This window comes from Durio zibethinus, chromosome 5, assembly GCF_047325235.1.
Source record: "Durio zibethinus cultivar Kanyao isolate XHJ-2024 chromosome 5, ASM4732523v1, whole genome shotgun sequence".
Classification (NCBI taxonomy): domain Eukaryota; kingdom Viridiplantae; phylum Streptophyta; class Magnoliopsida; order Malvales; family Malvaceae; genus Durio; species Durio zibethinus.
The window spans coordinates 3315302-3335508 of NC_143166.1; the positions used below are offsets into that span (position 1 = coordinate 3315302).

At 31.7% G+C, this 20207-nt stretch overlaps 3 protein-coding genes and 1 pseudogene across 8 annotated transcripts; 3 read left to right on the forward strand and 1 right to left on the reverse strand.

Annotated features, from left to right (window-relative positions):
• Positions 1-251: 251 nt before the first annotated feature.
• Positions 252-8414, forward strand: LOC111281870 (protein VAC14 homolog). Of its 5 annotated transcripts, none has more exons than XM_022869629.2 (20): positions 360-840; positions 958-1071; positions 1179-1244; positions 1572-1661; positions 1752-1871; positions 1965-1993; positions 2117-2259; positions 2344-2438; positions 2685-2771; positions 2992-3099; positions 3210-3301; positions 3496-3577; positions 4243-4308; positions 5322-5437; positions 5616-5736; positions 5928-6089; positions 6220-6348; positions 7040-7108; positions 7370-7660; positions 8015-8414. In XM_022869629.2, the coding sequence occupies exons 1-20, from the start codon at positions 751-753 to the stop codon at positions 8108-8110; spliced, it is 2166 nt and encodes a 721-aa protein (XP_022725364.2). In that variant the 5' UTR covers positions 360-750; the 3' UTR covers positions 8111-8414. The 5 variants fall into 5 exon arrangements, with proteins under 5 accessions (XP_022725365.2, XP_022725364.2, XP_089616741.1 ...); XM_089760615.1 differs by having other exon boundaries at positions 417-840; positions 3210-3328; XM_022869630.2 differs by lacking the exon at positions 1572-1661 and having other exon boundaries at positions 252-840.
• Positions 8415-9527: 1113 nt separating this feature from the next.
• Positions 9528-11288, forward strand: LOC111282074 (putative calcium-binding protein CML25). Its single transcript, XM_022869998.2, has 2 exons — positions 9528-10751; positions 11091-11288. The coding sequence occupies exon 1, from the start codon at positions 10114-10116 to the stop codon at positions 10726-10728; it is 615 nt and encodes a 204-aa protein (XP_022725733.2). The 5' UTR covers positions 9528-10113; the 3' UTR covers positions 10729-10751; positions 11091-11288.
• A 141-nt stretch (positions 11289-11429) lies between these two features.
• LOC111282076 (uncharacterized) lies at positions 11430-16493 on the forward strand (annotated as a pseudogene). Its single transcript, XR_016342097.1, has 6 exons — positions 11430-12398; positions 13010-13187; positions 13538-13840; positions 13950-14209; positions 14746-15131; positions 16013-16493. The product of XR_016342097.1 is annotated as an uncharacterized LOC111282076 (transcript).
• LOC111282075 (uncharacterized) lies at positions 15404-16019 on the reverse strand. Its single transcript, XM_022869999.2, has 2 exons — positions 15669-16019; positions 15404-15563 (listed from the first exon to the last, which is right to left on the reverse strand). Exon 1 carries the CDS (start codon positions 15969-15971, stop codon positions 15720-15722), a length of 252 nt encoding a protein of 83 aa, XP_022725734.2. The 5' UTR covers positions 15972-16019; the 3' UTR covers positions 15404-15563; positions 15669-15719.
• Positions 16494-20207: the final 3714 nt, after the last annotated feature.

Here is a 20207-nt window from a genome sequence, read left to right on the forward strand (position 1 = left end):
TTATTTATTTATTTATTTTAATTTTAAAATTTTAAAAATTTCGGATATTCATATTTTATAAATTTTATAAATTATCAGATATAATTATAAAATTAAAAATAAAATATATCAAGAGAAAAAACGGATGCATTTATAATTAAAAATAATTAAAGATAACTAAATGATTTTGTTTAAAGATAATTAAAAATAAAATATATAAAGAGAAAAAACGGGTGCATTTATAATCAACGTAAAAAACTTCAATTTATTCTAACGCCTTGAAATTCTAATTATACCCTTAAGACAAGACCCTCCAACGATCTTGGCTTGCTCTAAAGTCTGAACTAATACTTACCAAAGACTGGAAGAGTAATTTGGTCATTTCACTTTAACCCGTCACTTCCAAAGCTCTTACTCGTATCCTCCAAACGTTTAACACAAACAAAAAACGACACTGTCCAAAACCTCAAATTTGCTCCGAGAGTTAAAAAATTTTTAAAACAATTTCACATATTCAAAAGAAGTACGGAAGAAAGAAAGAAAATAGAAAATCCGATCTTCTTCTTATAGAAACAAACAACCCGATTCGTCTCTACTCAATTTCACCAGATCTGATTTCCCTCAATTTTCAATTCTCGATCCCAAAAGACAAACAGCAAACCCTAAAAATATCAAAAGAGGGGAAACCGAAAATAAAAAAGCTAAGTTCAGGTTCGAATTTGATTTAATCGAAGGAATTTTTTTTGTTTGTTCTTTTAAAAAAAATCTGTTATGGCCGACGCGCTCTCCGTGATTCCCGCCTCCGTTTTACGCAATCTCTCCGACAAGCTGTACGAGAAGCGGAAGAATGCGGCCCTAGAGGTTCTTTTTCCTTTTCTTTTTGAATTTCCGTGGAATTTATTTTCTAGGTTTTTTTTTTTTTTTTAAGGGTTGAATTGATTAATTTTTTTTTATCATAATTATAATAATTATATGTAGGTTGAAGGAATTGTGAAACAGCTGGCGTCGTCGGGAGATCACGAGAAGATAACGGCTGTGATCAATTTGTTGACCACTGAATTTACCTACTCGCCACAAGCCAATCACCGTAAGGTTGGTGGATGATGGATAATTTTCAGAATTTTGAAAGTTTTGATGAGATTTTGTATCTATTTAATTTAAATTTTGGCTTAGTAAAAGTTTTTGTTGTGTTTATGTAGGGAGGATTGATAGGTTTAGCTGCTGCCACTGTTGGGTTGACTTCTGAAGCCGCCCAGCATCTTGAGGTAAGGATTAGTTTGCCTTTATATAGCCGTCTGTTAACATGTTTAAATTTTATTTGAAACATGTGTAGAATGATGTTTACCGTGGCATTCTTATTTGAGAACCAATAATTACGTTTCAAGTTTTAAAGAACTTTGCTCTATGATTGTGATATTTTAAGGTTATTGATGTGGGTATCTTGTTTGTTTGTTAATAAGAAAACAACTGCAGTAGGAATCCATTTGGTGTGCTTTATTGGTTATTCGTGTCAGTTTTTTTTTTGTTTTTCCAGTTAGTTGTTCATTTTGTTAACTTCTTTTCTCTCCCCTTCTTTTGATGCAATCTGCCAGCAAATTGTGCCGCCAGTGCTTAATTCTTTTTCTGACCAAGATAGCAGAGTTCGTTATTATGCTTGTGAAGCTCTATATAACATTGCAAAGGTGGAAGGAGATTAGTTTGCTTATATATATTTATCATTTCTTGTTTTCTTGACTAATAGTGGACATGATATGATGTCTTCTGCTGTACAGGTTGTCCGAGGAGAATTTATCATATTCTTTAATCAGATATTTGATGCATTATGCAAGCTATCGTTTGATGCTGATGCCAACGTACAGAGTGCTGCTCACCTTTTAGATAGGCTTGTGAAGGTTAATAATTTCTCCCTCATCTGAATGTTGGCATCTTGGTAATTATGTGATATATGGGAATTTATTGCTCTTCCGTTTTACCATGTGAAACAGGACATTGTTACTGAAAGTGACCAGTTCAGGTGTGCTTTATTCCCTTCCAATTTCACTTTATGAATCTTGTTGTATTTAGAGGTCTCATTCGAATTTTCTGGGAACGATCTTTATATAGTTATTTATATGGTTTCTTTGTCTTCACTCTTTAGCATTGAAGAATTTATACCATTGTTGAGAGAGCGCATGAATCTCCTGAATCCCTATGTTCGTCAGTTTTTGGTTGGATGGATAACTGTACTAGATAGTGTTCCAGATATTGACATGCTGGGTTTCCTTCCTGATTTTCTTGATGGTAATAAAGTTATGGTCTTTTAAACTAGCATGCTACTTCTTTATGAGAAGTTATTTTAATTAATTAGCTCTTGATAACTTTCAGGTTTGTTTAATATGTTAAGTGATTCTAGTCATGAAATACGGCAACAAGCTGATTCAGCACTTTCAGAGTTTCTCCAAGAGATTAAGAACTCCCCGGTAAGACTTCTACTAATATTTTGTTCTTTGACTGTTGAATTGGCTCCATGGCTACATGTCTTAAAGTTTCTCATGCCAAGATTGTTTTTTTTTCACATCTTTATGGGGATAACATGATTGATACCTCAACTTTTCATTAAAAAAAGTTATGGCTTGATTATGTATCATATACCAAAGTATTTCTCATAAAATGAAAATCTTTTGTTCATTTGTAATTTTCTGACTCGAGCAGTGCTACTCTTGAAGTCTGTAGATTATGGTCGCATGGCTAAAATACTGGTGCAAAGGGCCGCTTCTCCTGATGAATTCACTAGGTTAACAGCTATCACTTGGGTAAGTAGAGTTGGACTTTATGTTGCTATAGAAATGGGAAGATTTTTAAAGCAGAAAAGAGGAAAAGAATCTTGATAATGGATTCTTCCCCTTGTCAATATATTTGTCCAAATGTCCATTCTATGATATTCTTTATTTTTCTTGCTATTCTGAGACTAATTATTCCATCTGGTACTTTCTTATCATAGACAGAATCTAATTTGATTTTCTCATTATACAGATAAATGAGTTTGTAAAACTTGGTGGAGATCAGCTTGTTCCTTACTATGCTGACATACTGGGAGCCATTCTCCCCTGCATATCTGACAAAGAAGAGAAAATTAGAGTGGTAAATTTATTTCTCCTATAGTCTTCTTAATGTATCTTAAGTAATGATCTACAATGTCTTTTAGAAACTCATGTGGAGTTCTTTCCTTTGTGTTCATATTTTTATATTAGGTTGCTCGTGAAATCAGTGAGGAGCTTTGTGCAATCAAGGCTGATCCAGCAGATGCTTTCAATGTGGGAGCCATTCTCTCCATTGCGAGGAGGTGTAGTTTCTGTTTCCTGAGAAAAATGTTAGGTTTGAAATGTTACTAGCAGTTTGTGCTTATATGGCTGTATATAGTGCTTCTTTATTTGGAAGAGCTATAGAAAAGTGCTTAAAATGGTGTCTTGTTTTGCTACTGAATAATTTAACTTTACAATGATTTTGTAGTAATTACCATATTTTTTGACTGATTAGGCAACTGGATAGTGAGTGGGAGGCCACCAGAATTGAAGCATTGCACTGGATATCAACCCTTTTAAACAGATATCATTCTGAGGTGAGGAGGCAGTTATTTTTTAATTTCATGTACGTCTGGTAGTGTGCATGTTTTCTCATATTTTTTGTTTTTTACTATCATCATCTTACTTGGTCCAAGATTTTATTATTGTTGAAGCATTTAAAAGCTTCTTGTGATAAATCTCAAATCTTTTAGCATTATAGCTCATACGGTGTCTCTCTTCATGTGTGTGTTCCTTTCTACCATTGTCTCTTTTATATGCATTGGTGCTTGAAGATGTGTTTAGTCCTAGTAATATTTCTCATTAATTTCACTAAAGATGATGGTTGTTAAATACAGGTAGATGCAAAGTACAAAAGATCTTGATCTAAATTTCCATGAGCCTTTGTATTCTGAATTAAAATGCAAGTAGACTTGATATTAGCCAAAAGAAACCTTCTTGACTTCTTTTTCTGGTACATGGATATAGTTTCTGCATCTCAATAAAAGTCCTAATTGACCTGCACTTTTGGTGGAAGTACATCTGATGCTGCATATGTGAAATCTTTTCATGTATCAAAAAGATGACATTGTCTGTGCAAGGGCATGATAATTAAGTGTGTAACATAATGTAAAATTTGTAATGTGCATGTTATATTTATTTGCAGTTTATGATGCCAGTATTGCTCCAATATGGATGATGGTTAATTTTTCACCTGAAACAGGTCTTGTGTTTGCTAAATGACATATTTGACACCCTTTTGAAAGCTCTATCTGACTCTTCTGACGAGGTAGATTTCTGCTGCTGCTTATGTGTTTCATATTTAATTGTTCCATTAAAGGCTTATTTCATTTTATTTGTTTATTCGTGTTCTGCTATAATTTCAATGGGATATGCCCTATATTTATTATTTGGTTTCTTGGATGGAACTGTTATTGAAATTTCTAGCTAACTCAGCTGTTAATATCCTTATATTCATCTTCCCATGAACCTAGAAAGAGGCTTGCCTTTGCAAGAGTTTTTCCTCCTCCCCTTTCTTTCTTTCTTTCTTTCTTCTTTTTCTTTTGGAAGGAATTGAGGATTATAAGGATGGGTTTGCTATATGCCTATTGTGTTGCCAAAATATCGGACTGAAAAAAAAAGGGGGGGGGGAGGGGATTGTAAAATATAGTACGTATGAAGAAGTCTAAAATTCCTATTTTTCACTGTGAGTGTGATGTCTTCTGCTTTGGAATCAATTAGTTTGCTTTGTTGCCTTCCTTTTGGTTGTTTTCTTAATTTTGTTAGAAAAACTATTCTCTTAATCCCTCTGACATTATTCCAAAATTTGGTGCAAGTTACAGCTAATCATTCTGTTTTTAACATCCATTATTGAGTTTCATTTGTTTTATTTCTAGCTGTGCTTTTATTACAATAATTGGTCCTGGTTACCGCTCTCTTTATCTCCAATAATTGTCCTTTTATAGGCTGAATAGATGATAATGGAACAATGCTAACTTTTTCTTCCTGGGAATGTATTGGGAACATCTCAGTCGTTACTAGTCCGTACTTTTTCCATGTATTAAATATACATGGATGTTATTATGTTGGATGTATCTAGTTTAGCCTCTGCTCTTCCTCTCAAATACCTGTTATTTAACATAAAACTGAAATTTAAAACTGTGAATTTTTGATTTATGATTTTTGAGTCCAACTATTTATATATTTTGTCTGTTAGGTAATATATATGCCTGTTTGGTGTTCCTTAAAGGTGCTTTTGTTTGTATACACTAATTTATCTTGCAATTTGGATTTTGCCACCAGGTGGTGCTGCTCGTTCTTGACATTCATGCATGCATAGCCCAAGATCCTCTACAGTTCCGCCAGCTTCTTGTTTTTCTGGTGCATAATTTCCGGGTTGATCATTCTCTTCTGGAGAGGTGATTCTAGGCTGCTCAAGCCCCTGTTTCTTTTTATTATTATTATTATAAATTGTTTTGTTGAGTTGAGCACTCATGTAGGCTACATGGTCAACTAGCTATGGTTATTATAATTATGTACTTGTGTCTCATATGTTTCCTTTGCAAATAATTTTCCTGTTTTCTCCTGTTTTCTTAGGCGTGGTGCTTTGATAATCCGTAGACTTTGTGTTCTCTTGGATGCTGAAAGGGTCTACCGTGAGCTATCCACCATACTAGAGGGAGAAGCAGACCTAGATTTTGCCTGCATTATGGTTCAGGTTCTGTCATGTATTTAAGAGCAATAATGCTCCTCAGTTAAAGTTATAAAATGAAGCAACTCCAGAACTTTAAATATGTGATAGCCATCACGTTGTTATTAAAGTTGAAAGTGTTTTTTTCGAATCTTTTTTTTAAGTAGAATGTTATTTCCATTAAGCACCCTGATATTAAGTTTTCTCTTGCGTTTCAGGCTTTGAATTTAATTCTACTCACTTCTTCTGAGCTATCCGATCTTCGGGAACTTTTGAAACAGTCACTGGTTAATGCTGCTGGAAAAGATTTATTTGTTTCTTTGTATGCTTCATGGTGCCATTCGCCCATGGCAATTATAAGTCTTTGTTTATTAGCTCAGGTAATAAACCATAACTCCTTTAAATGGTTAGCTTGTCTCTATTTTTTGTGTGTGATGGGTTGAGGTAAGAGGTGCAGGGTTGCACCCTCTATTTTAATGGTTGTTAATCTAGTATTCATTTGCTTGATAGATGTACCAGCATGCAAGTGCTGTGATTCAGTCCCTGGTCGAGGAAGATATTAACGTCAAATTCTTGGTCCAGCTTGATAAATTGATTCACTTGCTTGAAACTCCAATCTTTGCTTATCTGAGATTGCAGGTGCTTAAATATATAGTAACTACTTGCCTTACAATCTTGTCCTTTTAATAGCCTTGGTATACTTGATTTGTAGAGAATTGTAACATCACATATTTTCTTTATTTAGTTTTTTTTACTTACTGATATTTGCTCATGTTTCAGCAAGTCTTAGGCAGTATTTTATTCATGATTATTTGTTTACATACAATCTATCTCTGTCTCTGTCTCTGTCTCTCTCTCTCTCTCTCTCTCTGTCTCTCTCCTTTGTCTCCCGCTGTTATGCACTTTTGTATTTCACTTATTAAACTAAACTATGGTATAACTTGCTTTTTTTTTTTTTTGCCATAATATAGATGCATACTCATATGGTAACGTCTAAAATTTTGCTTGAGCTCAATGGATGTTTTGATAATGACAGGCATTATGAAGCCTTCCTTACCGAAAAGGTTATGCGTCCAGCATTTTAGTGACTGGTCATCAAACTTTTATATGATAAACAATTGTCCTTATCAGATAGTTGCATATCTTCATGCACTTGCAGCTTGCTGGTGATTTTACTGAGCCAAGATATATTAGCTTTAGTGAATTCATTAGTTGTCATTGTAATTGCAATTTTCTTTGTAAGTAATAGGTTTATTTCTATTTTCCTTTTTGTCATTTGAATTTAGAAGATCTGTTATGTAGCTGATCCTTTTCTTTTTTTTATTTCCAGCTTCTTGAACCTGGAAGATATATATGGCTGCTGAAAGCATTGTATGGTCTTTTAATGCTGCTTCCACAGGTATGTCTGTTTACTTTCTTTTTTAGGCATCACTCCTCCAAACCAACAAAAAGGAAAAATATAATTTTGGTGTGAACTTGACTTCATGAAAACGGGTCAAACATTTCCTTTTACTTCAGTGTCGGGTATGGGATGGATAATTGGTTTTGAGGGGACATCTCGTGTGTATTCATGCCCATCACAAACCAACACACATATACACACATATTGAGCACTAGTTTTTCATTGTTAATTTATACTGACCTTTTGATCTAACTGTAGCAAAGTGCTGCATTCAAGATACTGCAAACTCGTTTAAAAACCGTGCCATCATACTCCTTCAATGGTGATCAACTCAAACGAGCATCATCAGGCAACCCATACTCCCAAATTTTACATCACAGTGGATCCCAAATCACTGAGGATGGTGACGTAAACCAAGATAATGGGAATGTACCCAATGGAATTAACTTTGCTTCAAGGCTGCAACAGTTTGAGCAAATGCAGCAACAACACCGTTTGCTTGCAAAATCACAAGCACAATCACGAAACAGTTCCACTTCATTTTTCAAGGTATGTGAGCTGCTTTTTGAGCAAGTCTCATTTTCATCGTCTTGCATCATTATTTTGATGGTTGTGTTAGACATATGGCAGTCTATTCTGAATTATGTTAAAAGTGTGGAATAACTGCAAATTAGAACATTTCATTGTATGTTAGGGAAAAGTTGAAAACAAAACCTCTCCTGTAACAAGAATTTACTTCAAACTCTCTAATTATGCTTCATGATGGGCTATTAGCAGAAAAAGGAACCTGTTGGCTGTCCTTATAATGTTTTACCTTTATACATCTTTCCTGCCTTCACAAAGTCTTTTATGATTTTCTACTATATCAGAATCAAGTTGTCATATTTCTCTTTATGTACGCAGGAGGGGCCAAAAGCTGAACCCCGGTTGTTGGAATCTTACATAAACAGGCCTCGTTCAAGATCGTCTGGGAGAGGCCCAGGACAATTGCAAAATTAATAGTTGTTACTGGTGCCTATTGATAGTTCAAGGTCAATTGTACTATGATCTCAAGATGATTGAGCCACAGGTGAGATATCGTATAGTTTGTAAAAATTGTATATCATAATAGTTTGCTTATCTCAAACTCATGGAGGTTGGGATGGGTGAAAATTGGGTTTTGAATATAAACTTGGGGCTATTCTTTTTCCTTTGTAAACAGGATACGCCCATGTGGTTCTGTTATTTTTTTATTGAAAAACCACATGGATTAGAGGCAGAAAATGAATTTAGAAAATATAGTGGATATATGCAACATTAGAAATGGATGCTTACCTTTTATTGAAAGTTGATGAAATCCATTAAAAACCCTAGTCAACACCATACTGCTACCTTCAAGTTGGGCGATTAAAGTGTGTATAGAATAATTGGGTTTTTCTCAATTGTGTATTTTGATAATCTATCTTGCATGTTTCATGACAGATGCATGGTGGTTAAGGAAATATCAATAGAGTCCTTTCACACTTGCCCGAGTTTTAATTTTTTATTCTATTTTTGGTCATTTAGGTTTCCATTATGAGATAATAACCGTTATTATATAATTTATGTTATAAAATTTTGATAGAAAAGTAGTGGAGAAGACCCTTATCGTAAGTCATTTTTATTTCGTCGAGTGATGAAAGGTTTGAATTTGATTTTTTGAATAAACAAACATCTACTATTAAGTCATGTTAATGATTATGTTAGAATAAATTTCAATAAGACTTTGGTTTAGAGGTATGTTTGATTTAGTTTAACAATTTTTTTATATTGATATAATATTTAATTATGATTTTTTTTTTTGTGTATGAACTTTTATTAAAAAAAAGATAAATTAGCCAAAATCTTTTAGATAGTTTTTTCAATAAAAATAATGTTAATTTTATCAGATGATCGGGGTGTATTATGGTATTTAGTGAATTTCACATGAATCTTGCCAAAGCTTTGCTTGGGAGTTGATAGAAAGAATAAAAAGGTTTTGTTAAATTTGTGTTACTGTATTTTTGTTTATATATTTTTATTTAATGTATTATTTTTATCAAAATCAAGCAGAGATAATATACTAATATATATTTTAATAAATATTACCGTAACAATATCAATTAGTACTCGTAAACAACTTCCTCTTTTATATCATTGTTAATAGTTTGTAATAGTGAAAAATTAAAATTTATCATCTCTTAAAAAACAAATTCATAATAAGATAATTTTTTAAACAAAAGAAATCATAATTAGAAAATATATAAAAAACCTAAATGTGTTAAAATTTGAATATAAAATATTTTAAATGTAATTTCATAAAAATAATTGTATAAATTAATTGATTTAAATTTTAGATTTATCGTCAAGATGATATTACTTTTAAAATCTTGTGATTATTTTCAATATAAAAAAGCATGCTTATTTTATTAGTTCACTTTTGATTTTTTAATCTCCTCTTGTTTCATTTTATGGTTCTCAAATCTATTCCATCAAGAAAAAAAAAAATCTTAAATCTCCCAATTACTTGGTAGCATTAAAAATTCCAAAGTCTAGGGCTATCATCACGTTTGAATCTTTTTATAATCTAAATATAGCATGCTAAGCAGGAAAGTAAAATTAATAACTAAAAAAAAAAAATTCAACAACCCAACCCAACAGTCGGATGTTGAAAAGACGTGCTTCCAAATTCTTTTTTCTCCACAAATTTTATGATGCAATCACGCCTAAACTCCCTCTATAATAAACCGATCAATCCTCCCCATTTTGCATCCAAAAATTCAAAACGAAAAAATCAATTACAAAATCAAAAATCCATTTTTTTTTTCTTTCCAACTCCAATTCCATTGGGATTAGGAATCCCCACTTTCTTCAATATGTAACCAACAGCCCTTTTTTTTCTCTTTTTTTAAACCATTTTTTTCTTTCTTAATCTCTCATTGCTTTTGTATTTTTCTCCTTGTTTTTCCCTTTCCCAATCTCTGAAACAAAGAGATAACAATCTAATGGGATTTGGGTCGATTTTCAATCGAAAGAAGAAGCAGCATTCCCCAATTTCAACAGCTTCTCCAGCTGACCCTCCCATTGGGTCATCGTTCCTTCAATCTCCAATGCGAACCCCATCGAGAAATTTTAGCCAAACCCAACTCAAAGAACTCGAAGAAGTCTTCAAAAAGTTTGACGTTAATGGAGACGGTAAGATCTCATCATCTGAACTCGGTTCCATCATGGGTTCCGTTGGCCGACGGCCCTCCGAAGAAGAACTCCAAAAGATGATCAAAGAATTCGATGCTGACGGTGATGGGTTCTTAAATTTCAATGAATTTGTCGAGCTGAACACCAAAGGAGTCGACTCGGACGAGGTTTTGGAGAACCTGAAGGACGCTTTCTCGGTCTATGATATAGACGGGAATGGTTCGATTTCTGCCGAGGAACTCCATGAGGTTCTGAAAAGCCTTGGAGACGAATGTTCCATCGCTGAATGTAGGAAGATGATAAGTGGAATAGACAAGGATGGAAATGGAATGATTGATTTTGAAGAGTTTAAGGTTATGATGATGGCTGGGGCCAGGTATGATTCCATGGAATCTCAGAGAGGTGTTACTGCCAAAACTGAATGATGATTTTTCTCTTTGTTTGGAGGGTAACTCTCTTGTTTTTCTCTCTGCTTTCTCTGTTTAGGATCGACTTTTTTCTTTCTATTTTCTCGTTGGTTCTATGCAAAATTGTGTATATTTTTGGATCCTTTTGAATTTTACTTCCTATGAAATTGAAGTTTTATTTTACTAATTCTATATATTTATTTTTCATTCTGAATTTATTTGCTTCAATGGGTTATAGAATATTGTTTTTGTTTCTTTTGGTGTTTGGGTCTCTAATATTTAATGAATTGAAGGTCAAAGTTGCTTTTGGATGTCTAGAACATGAAGAATTGGATATGGTAGGGTCAAATAATTAATAGCTTTTTTTTTTTTCATTCAAGGGGCAGAGTCCTAAGGGGAGGGGGGAAAGATGGGATTTGAGCTCCGACCTTAATGTCTTTTTTAAGATTGGTTTGATTATTAGGTCAAGCAGCTGAAGATAAATAATTAATAGCTTTGTTTTTTGATTATGAACCATACAATATTTTGAATACTATTTGTAATTAAACTATTCAATAGTTCAAATTAAGATATGTTGCTTCAACTATCATACATAGCATATATATAGATATTGATATTTGTTATCTCTTATTAGATAACATTAAAGGCTGCATTGAATTATCATTTGAGTCAATTTTAACAGTTTTGTTGCTTTGAAAAAGCATATGAAAAATCCATCAATAACTAATTGGGAATATAAAAAGAAATTGTGTGATGAGATTTGAATCCAAAATTTATTAAATGTTTCTTTTAAAGATGGTCAATTGGATTTAACTTGAGATTTTGATAATTACAAAAATAAGAAATTTTTTTTATAAATTTCTAGCACACTATACAATGAAAATTTATTAAAAAACAATTCACAACAAAAAATTGTTTTCTTAGATTTTATAAGTTGCACTTGCATCCTTTTACTGTAAGCTATCCGTATATTTTTTTTAATTCAGGATGAGATTTGGTATAACTTTACATGTGTTAAAGATAAAAAAAAGCAAACTTTCTGAGGATGGATTGATCCATATTATTTGTTCACTCTTGGTGTTACTAATTCTTAAAATAAATTCAACTACAGGATAACAATGAATAGTCAATGCGTTTGTGTCACAAAATGATCAGTTTCATCTTTCAATAATTTACAGGCCATTGAAAGGGACTTCTCTTTCCTTTAGGGAAAAAATAAAAAAAAAAATTTATTGTAAACATAATTCAAATTACGAAGTTAATCTGCAATTTGGTAACCAAATTATATTATTTTTGTTAATTTAATATAAAAAAAATAAAAATTTACAATCAGATAGCACCAGCACCCTGGGCAGTGGGCAGCCTGCCACTTGAAGCATGGCTGCTTCTAGGATGCTTATCCTCTCTCTCACCCACTTGGCTACATCCACCCACTAAGATGCGTCGCCGCTTCCTCATATCCAGCGTGGCTGGTCCCTCACCCACCCGACCTCCTGAAGTGGGTCAAGGAGGAAGGTGGGTTCGTGCAAGAGGCACTGAAGATGACCCAGGACACTACCTACGGGCTAGGCCTTGTAGCCTCTGGAGAAATCCCCAAAGGCTCTGATCTTATTGTCCTCCCTGATCACGCGTCCTTGAAGTTTCAATCAGACAAAGAAGATGCGTATGCCTCTGTCTTTGCTCCACTTGTCTAACGAAGTTCCTGGTATGTTTGTTTTTTTTTTCCTTAGCTTTTGACTTTATAATAATAATTCAATGTCAAGGTTGTTTTATTCATGCCCTCTTAATAATTTAAACATTGTTAAGACATTTAATGCAAAACCAGGAAACAAAAAGATAATACAATTTACAACTGAGTCTGTTTCTAGACATTGTGTTTAAGATTATAGCTCATGTAATACATTTTTTAGGGAGTTGTGTATCAACTAGAACTGATCTAGTGTTTCAGGAGCCTATGAAAATATACTAGGTTTTAAGGCGGTTCACATTGCAATATCTTCGGAGAATTTGAGGGTCAAAGTCCAATTACAAATGAAAAGAATAGAGTTTGATGTATCCATTACTGGTTCCTCCGTCCTTCACCTGTTTAGTGAACATTCCTTTCTGCTTGTTTACAAAGTTAAATTATTAGCTTACTCACTTGCATCAGAGATTGGTATCAGGTGCTGATATCTCCAGACGCTACTATGGTTTCAGGGAGTGGTATCATGAATTTTTTTTTTTTTTAATTCATATAGGTTGATAACTACCAAGTTTTGTAAATTGGGCTTTTTAGAGTTTTAAAATTGAACTCTAAAAGGGATTTGACATAAGAACTACGGGCAGCGAAGTTGGCTGTGAAGTGAAGCTTCTGCAAGAAAGAGCAAAGGTTGGATCCTTCTGGTGGCCATACATCAGCCGTCTCCCTTTAACTTACAATGTACCCATCTTCTTTGCTGGAGAGGATATAAAGAACTTGCAATATGCTTCTCTGCTTTACCAGGATATATTTCATCATTTAAGTTACCAGAAAGGAAATATCTTATTTTCCTTGTGTGAATGAAACTTCATTGACCCAATCTTATGGAAGCTAGTATGACCAACCACCCTCCCCCCCCCCCCCCCAAAAAAAAAAAAAAAAAAAGATGTAAGCCAGTATCTTTGCTACATTAATGGTTTGACAGATTAAATTATGCACTGTGTTGAAATTGAGATTTGAAAACACGGTGAATGCTCAGTGTTCACATTCCTTTGGCCCATTTTTGGGTATACATTCCCTTGTTTTTGTTTGCAAATTTCATTGATTTCTGCAGCTAGCTTTGAAGTTAATTGTGATTTTCTGCCCCCAACCAGGTGAATAAAAGGTGCCATTTTCTTCTGGAGTTTGGGCAAGAAGTAAAAAATGCTCTTAAAAATTTGAAACCAAGAGAACATTCTTTTGGTGGCCAAGATGTTGATGCATCCTCCCTTGGATGGGTAATGTCAGCAGTCTCATCCGGCATTTCATTTGTATGGGAAAACACTTCCAGATGGAACCCACAGTGAAATCCCAATGATGCTTCCACTGAGTGATATGTGCAACCCTAGCTTCAATCCAAATGCCTGAATTCTGCAAGAACAAGATGCTGGGAATCCAAAGATGCTAATAAAGGCAAGTTCTTTTAAATAATTTTTATTGTCTTAATTTCAACCAGTTTTAATTTGATGAAAATCTGAAATAGCCCATAGTTTTTCTCATACATCACACTTTCTCATATCAGGTTGTAGCTGAAAGGGAGATCAAATAAAATGATCCTGTTCTTAATTATGGCTATCTAAACAATGATTTTTTTCCTATTGGATTATGGATTTGTTATACCATCAAACCCGTATGACTATATTGAGCTCAAATTTTGGGGCTCTTATGATTGCTGCAAGTATGGCTGCTGGTGTTTCTTCACCCAATTGCTGCTCACCAGCTCCATGGCAGCAACAAATTCTTTCTTAGCTTATGTTTGATGGAGAAACTCCAAATTTCAAGGTCATTTCTTCCCTTTATGTTGTTTTAAATTGTTATTGACTTTTGGATTGTTTTCAACAAACTGAACAGTACTTAACATGATGCTTGATAATGCTAAACAGTTTATGCTTTGTAACAAATACTTCTCATATTTAATTATTACATGCCTTTACTAAGAATTCTCAAAGTTCAAATCTGACCACCTGGTTACATTTTGATTTGTCTGTTTCACATTGTTGACATGGGTGAACCTTTCCTCTCTTTGCTTCAATTTAAAAAAAATTGGAGTAAGACTGCCCTGGTAAAGTATTGAAGTAGTAAAAACCTTCTGTAGTGCGTGGCTTGAAGAATGATTAATCTTTAATATTGCAGAAAGATCAAGAAAACTGCCCTTGTTCATGGCAGCTTAATTCCCTGATGTTACATTTTCAACTCGCCCTTCCAGTTTCATGAGTCCTAAGTTGTACCAAACTCAGCTGACTTCTAAATTTTAGTGTTAGTTTTAATGGTTTTGGTCAATTCTAATATATATTGACCCTGTTCTTTATTCCTAACAGGTAATCATAGGAGGTCCTAAATTGTTAGTGGGACGATTATTGGCTGCTTTAAGAGTTCTACTGTCAAATGACGTGGAATTGGTGCAGAGGTATGATTTAAACGTCCTAAAGTCCTTATCAGCTGAAGCTCCCCTTGAAGTTGCCAATGAAATAGCTGCTTTTCACAACATTATTGCACTTTGAGTGATTGCACTAGGACACTTCCCCACGAAAATAATTGAGGATGAATCTCTATTGAAACAAGGTCTGTCTGTTTCAACTGAGTTGGTGATACAGTTCCGGATACAGAAGAAATCCATGATTATAGATGTCATGAGAGATCTTACAAAGAAGGTGAAGCTTCTGGTATCAAAGGGACCGCCAATGCTTAAGGCTAATTTCTTATGGTATAGAGTCATTCAACTGCTGTTTATTCGTTCTCTGACACTTTTGCTGGTTTTATATTTGTTATATAATTTCCTGCTGGTTTCAGTTATTGAACTTTTTACGTTTATGGAAAATTTTGACTGCTTTTATCCGGTGGTGATATTTGGTGCATCCTTTTTGCATTTTATATCATTATATGATAGTTATGGTGTTATCCCTGTTATCCTTATATCTTTTGCAGGCAATATATGCTTAAAAAGCTCAAAAAAAAAAAAAAAAAACTTAAAAGATGTTTATGGTCGGAGAATTTAATTTTCTGAGAAACTGGGGAAGGAAACAGAGGGAGGTTTAATCCATACAAGGTGTTCTATTAGTTATTAACAGGGGAAAATTTATTATGAATAGGGAAGAAAAAGCAAAGAAAGAGAAAGATTTTCTCCATAGAAGGATATCTGCAACAGATAGAACAAAGATTCAGAAACTGGCAGGAGAGAAACCAGAAACAAGATAAAAGAAAATTGTTTCTAATACTAAAAGCCTGCCGCCATGAGAGTAACCTTTTCTCTTTCTTCTCTTTTACATATCATGTGCCATACTGCCACGAGTTTCTATGAATTCCCAACTGATATGGGTCTTTCAGCTAATCCCAGAGGGGACCGGGACCGTTGCCTGGTGATCTCCCGGAGCACCCTTCTCATATCTGGCTGCTGCAGTGATGGTTGCTTGATCTTCTCAAACTCTTGCTTTATCTTTATAACTTGGCTATGAATTGGAACACCTTTATATCCATCCTCATCTCTTATATCTGCGTTGTTGTTGTTGTTGTTTTCGTAGCAGCTGCTGATCTTCTTTTGCTCCATATTCTACAGTTCTAAAGCTAAACTCACACCCTCTTTTTCAGACTGCAAATTGCAATTTCTTCAAGCCTAAGGCCTTGTATACTTTTTTTTGGAGGCTTCCTGGGGTGTTTATATATGGCATGAATAATGAAAAAGACGAGATTTCTTCATGAATAGTGTGGAAAAGGACGCTGGTGGGCAAAGGGTATGTAACTTTCACCACTTGTATTCATTTAAAAGAGTTTCTGTTTTGAAAGCATACTTTTATTTACCAAGACTGCCCTTTATTTTTTGGTACTTAAAGTTGTCAAAATTTGAAAGCTATCAGAATTTAAATTTTGATCATTAAAATTAAAAAGTTAATATTCTATCAACAGTCGTTGACTTGCTATTTAAGTTATATTGGATTTTTTTTTTCTTTCAAAGAATAGTTGAAGTGCTAGATAGGATAGTTGGCTGGGCTGCTCAACTGCTTCTTCACATTTGTAAAGAGGAATTACTTATTTGACTGGTTCTATATTTTATATAAAAATTTTGTATGCATGCAAACTTTGGTGAATGCTACAATGACCTCCTTTGCACTTTCATGGGAATCATGTGGAAAATTATTTGCAAAATATTCTGTACAACATTCATGAACCTATTGGCCAACTTAGAAAAGGCAAGGATATTTGATGATTTATGTTTTGAAATTTTACCATGTTTTTACCTCATTTGCGGACTAGAATTTTTTTTTTTAATAGCAATTTCTTCAATTTAGAGAAAGAATTTTATTTCTTTTTATTTTAAATAAGAAATATTCAAATTTGATTTTAAAAAAAAATATATATGTAAACTTATCATTGATTAAGCTAAATACTTTTGTGCTTTTAATTTCCTTTTCATTGTTGCAATTTTGAGGATGGCCAAAAGGATAAAATGAATTAGTAAATATCATCCTTGGAAGGAAAATCTAATTTAAATAATCATACAAGATTGTTTAAATTCTTCTCTATTGAATCCAAAATAATAATTAATATAAAAAATTTCACTTATTCATTGTTGATTTGAGTTTGTCATGATTACACAATTATTTTTAAATAAATATTCTTTTCATTAAAACTAGCAACAAAAATAATGGTAAAAACATCAATTCATTGTATCAATAAAATTCATAGTGATAAGGCTAATGTCACAATTCTTTGGTCTAACAAATGTAACCAAAGCACATTTTTTTCTCGTGTTACCAACGTTAAAAGCTCAAGTTTCATTATTGTTTATTCAAGAATAAATCTGATAATTTTAAATACGATACGATGATACGAAATAAAAATAATATAAAAATAATATAATTTAAAATTTTAATAAAAATTATAAATAAATTTAATAAAATAAATTTTATATTTTATATTTTCGTATGATATAAATTGTGATATATAATTTTTATATAAATATATAAATTATTAATATTTTATATGATATAAATATACCAATTATCAAATTTATTCACGAGTTTTATTTTTCAGGTTAACGACAATCTTATGGCCTTGATTTTCATTTTCTACTTACCTTATAAAAACAAAAGTTGTTGGTCTTTATTTATTTTTGGGTCCACATTCCATTTGAAATTAATTCTGACAAGCCAAAACTTTCCAGACACCCTTCCACGTGGTCCTCTCTCAATATCTGAAAATTTGATGAAAGTGAATCGAGGAATTTGGCACCATTATCACGTTTTCAAAAATTTAATTAATCTTGGTCTTATCTAATGCGAGAGATATAAATTTTAACATCTATGTTTTAATTATAATTTAAGTTATTATCTGTAATTTTTATTAAATTAAAATTTATTCCTAAGGTCTTTCTTGAAAAATTTCTTACTATAAGGGATATGGTGATCGGTTGCATATGACTTACGCGAAGCATGAGGATAATGTGGAGAATTTCAGACAGCCTCAAAACCAATAGGATTTCAACTCGTGTCCAATCAATCGGGGTATAGTTTTGGTCAATCAAGCAAATGGGGAATTGACTGCTTTGATTTTGAATAACAAATCCTTCTTTTATAGTTGGATAAAATTTTTTAAATCAAATTTAAATGAAGTTATTTAATTGAAATTTATAAAATTTTTTTCTTAAAAATAAATAATTAAATAACTATTAAAATAAAAATTTAAATTAAAAAATTAAAAAATCCGGATAAACTTAAAGATTTTTTTTATCTAAATGATATTTTTTAAGTATTTTTCCCACAAATGTCAAGAAATAATAGGTCATAAATTGAAATTTTAATTACATAAATTAAATATCTAATATTTTAAAAAAGATACTATTGTTTGTCTCATTAAATTCAATTAATTTATAAATTTTAATTTTTAAAATATTTTTATATGATCAATTTAAAAAAAAAAAAAAATTCCCGCCCAGAACCTTCAACCTTTCTAGATAAGTTTCATTCACAACAAACCAGCTTATACTGTGGGTAATCTTTGGTAAACCACTCTTTCCTTCGAAAACTCGTTTTCTGTCCTGCTAACCATTCCTCAAGTCACTTCGTCAAGGATTAGGAATTTAGGATAACCTTGTTTATCAAGTCCTTAACTTTTGTACTTTTTAAACTTTCTGGTTTGCTTATTATTTTGTTCAATTTTTTTATTGTTTATTTTATGGAAGTACATGGATGCGTATAAGAAAAATGATTAGAGTAAGAATGTAAGAATGTAGCCAACAAAGTTGTAATGGTGGGAGTGAAGCAATGAGAAAAAAAATTGGTAAAATTGAAGATGTTTAATAAGATATATAATACACTCGTGTATCCGATTCAGTAATTATCACATATATGATTTGAAATTTAAAGTGTAATTTAATTGATTCATATGATTATTTAACATATTTTAAATTCAAATATCAATTTTTGTAATTTTTTTTGCTAAAAGGTATAAAAACCTTCTTAACTATAATTAAAAAATATCAAACCTTTTTTTTTTATTGCTATCAATCAACTCGTCAAATATTTATTTGCATTTAATTAAATATTCATTTAGATGAAAAAGTTAATATCATTAATATTTTTTAATTAAGACAAAATTTTATATGACAGTAATAAAATAGATGAAAATTTATTACATTGCGTAATTGATATATGTAAACTAACATAAAATAAAATAAAATATTCTTATTTTTCTTTTTTATTTTAATTTTTATTTCGTCCTTCATTTTCTCTTTAACAGTATGTTTGGATTGAGGAGAAAAGAAAGAAAAATAAAAGAAAGTAATGGAAACATAAAAACAAATTTTTTGTTTGGATAAATTTTTAATTTAAAAAAAAAGAGGTGAAAACTCAATAACCATTAGTTTCTCCTATAGTCTTCACTTTTTTAATACCTCAATTTAAGGCAAAAGCTGAGGAAAGGAAAGCTAAAAAAATTTTATTTTTGTAAAAAGATTATTATATCAAACTTTTTATTAATACCAAAAGTCTAGTAAAAGAAAATCTAATCACATCACAATCTTCTTGTAATTTTTTCAAAGTTATTTTTTTTTTTCAAGTAAGTTTCACATATCTCTTCCAATATAAAAATTTTTTTATAATTTTTTGGTGATTTGATCTTGATGAATGATTGAATATGAATAAACATATTTTTTTAGGTTTATGAGATGTTAAAATGATAATGTGCTAAAATTTTGATAATGGCCAACAAATCTATCAATGCATATTTATAAAATATCTTTTTATTTCACTTGATTAAAAATCACTAATATAATAGCAATTGTGAGGCTAGATAAGATATCAAACATACTATGATCCAAAAGTGCTTTATAAAATCACAAGCAATGAAAAGATTATAATTGAAAAAAATTATTATAATGAATCATTTCCTTTCTTTTTCACTTTTTATTCAAACAATGATTGTTAGAATTCATTTTCTTTCATTTCATTTATTAATTTTAATTATCTAAACAAGAGGTACATGTATCCTTTCTTTTCGTTTAAAAAACTTTATTTTCCTTTCCTTTCTTTTCTTTCTCTTTATTAATATTTATCCAAACATAGTGTAAGATCTTTAAAAGTTTAATCTAATGCAAAGTTATTTATTTATGTGGTAATATATATATATATATATATATATATATATATTACCACATAAATAAATAACTTTGTCACATAAGCGTCTATATGGATAGTTTTCTTAAATGATACATAGGATAGTTAAAAAACAAATAAGATAGTTTTTTTAATTACAAATTAGATAATTTTAAATTTATTCAAATATCAAA

Excerpts from the sequence above, each read along its gene's own strand:
- LOC111281870 (XM_089760615.1), top strand. The coding sequence starts at position 751 with ATGGCCGACGCGCTCTCCGTGATTCCCGCCTCCGTTTTACGCAATCTC. Across the intron at positions 4,309-5,321 it reads TATCTGACTCTTCTGACGAG|GTGGTGCTGCTCGTTCTTGA; the intron begins GTAGATTTCTGC and ends TTTTGCCACCAG. Across the intron at positions 6,090-6,219 it reads GTCTTTGTTTATTAGCTCAG|ATGTACCAGCATGCAAGTGC; the intron begins GTAATAAACCAT and ends TTTGCTTGATAG.
- LOC111282074 (XM_022869998.2), top strand. The coding sequence starts at position 10,114 with ATGGGATTTGGGTCGATTTTCAATCGAAAGAAGAAGCAGCATTCCCCA.
- LOC111282075 (XM_022869999.2), bottom strand. The coding sequence starts at position 15,971 with ATGGAGCAAAAGAAGATCAGCAGCTGCTACGAAAACAACAACAACAAC.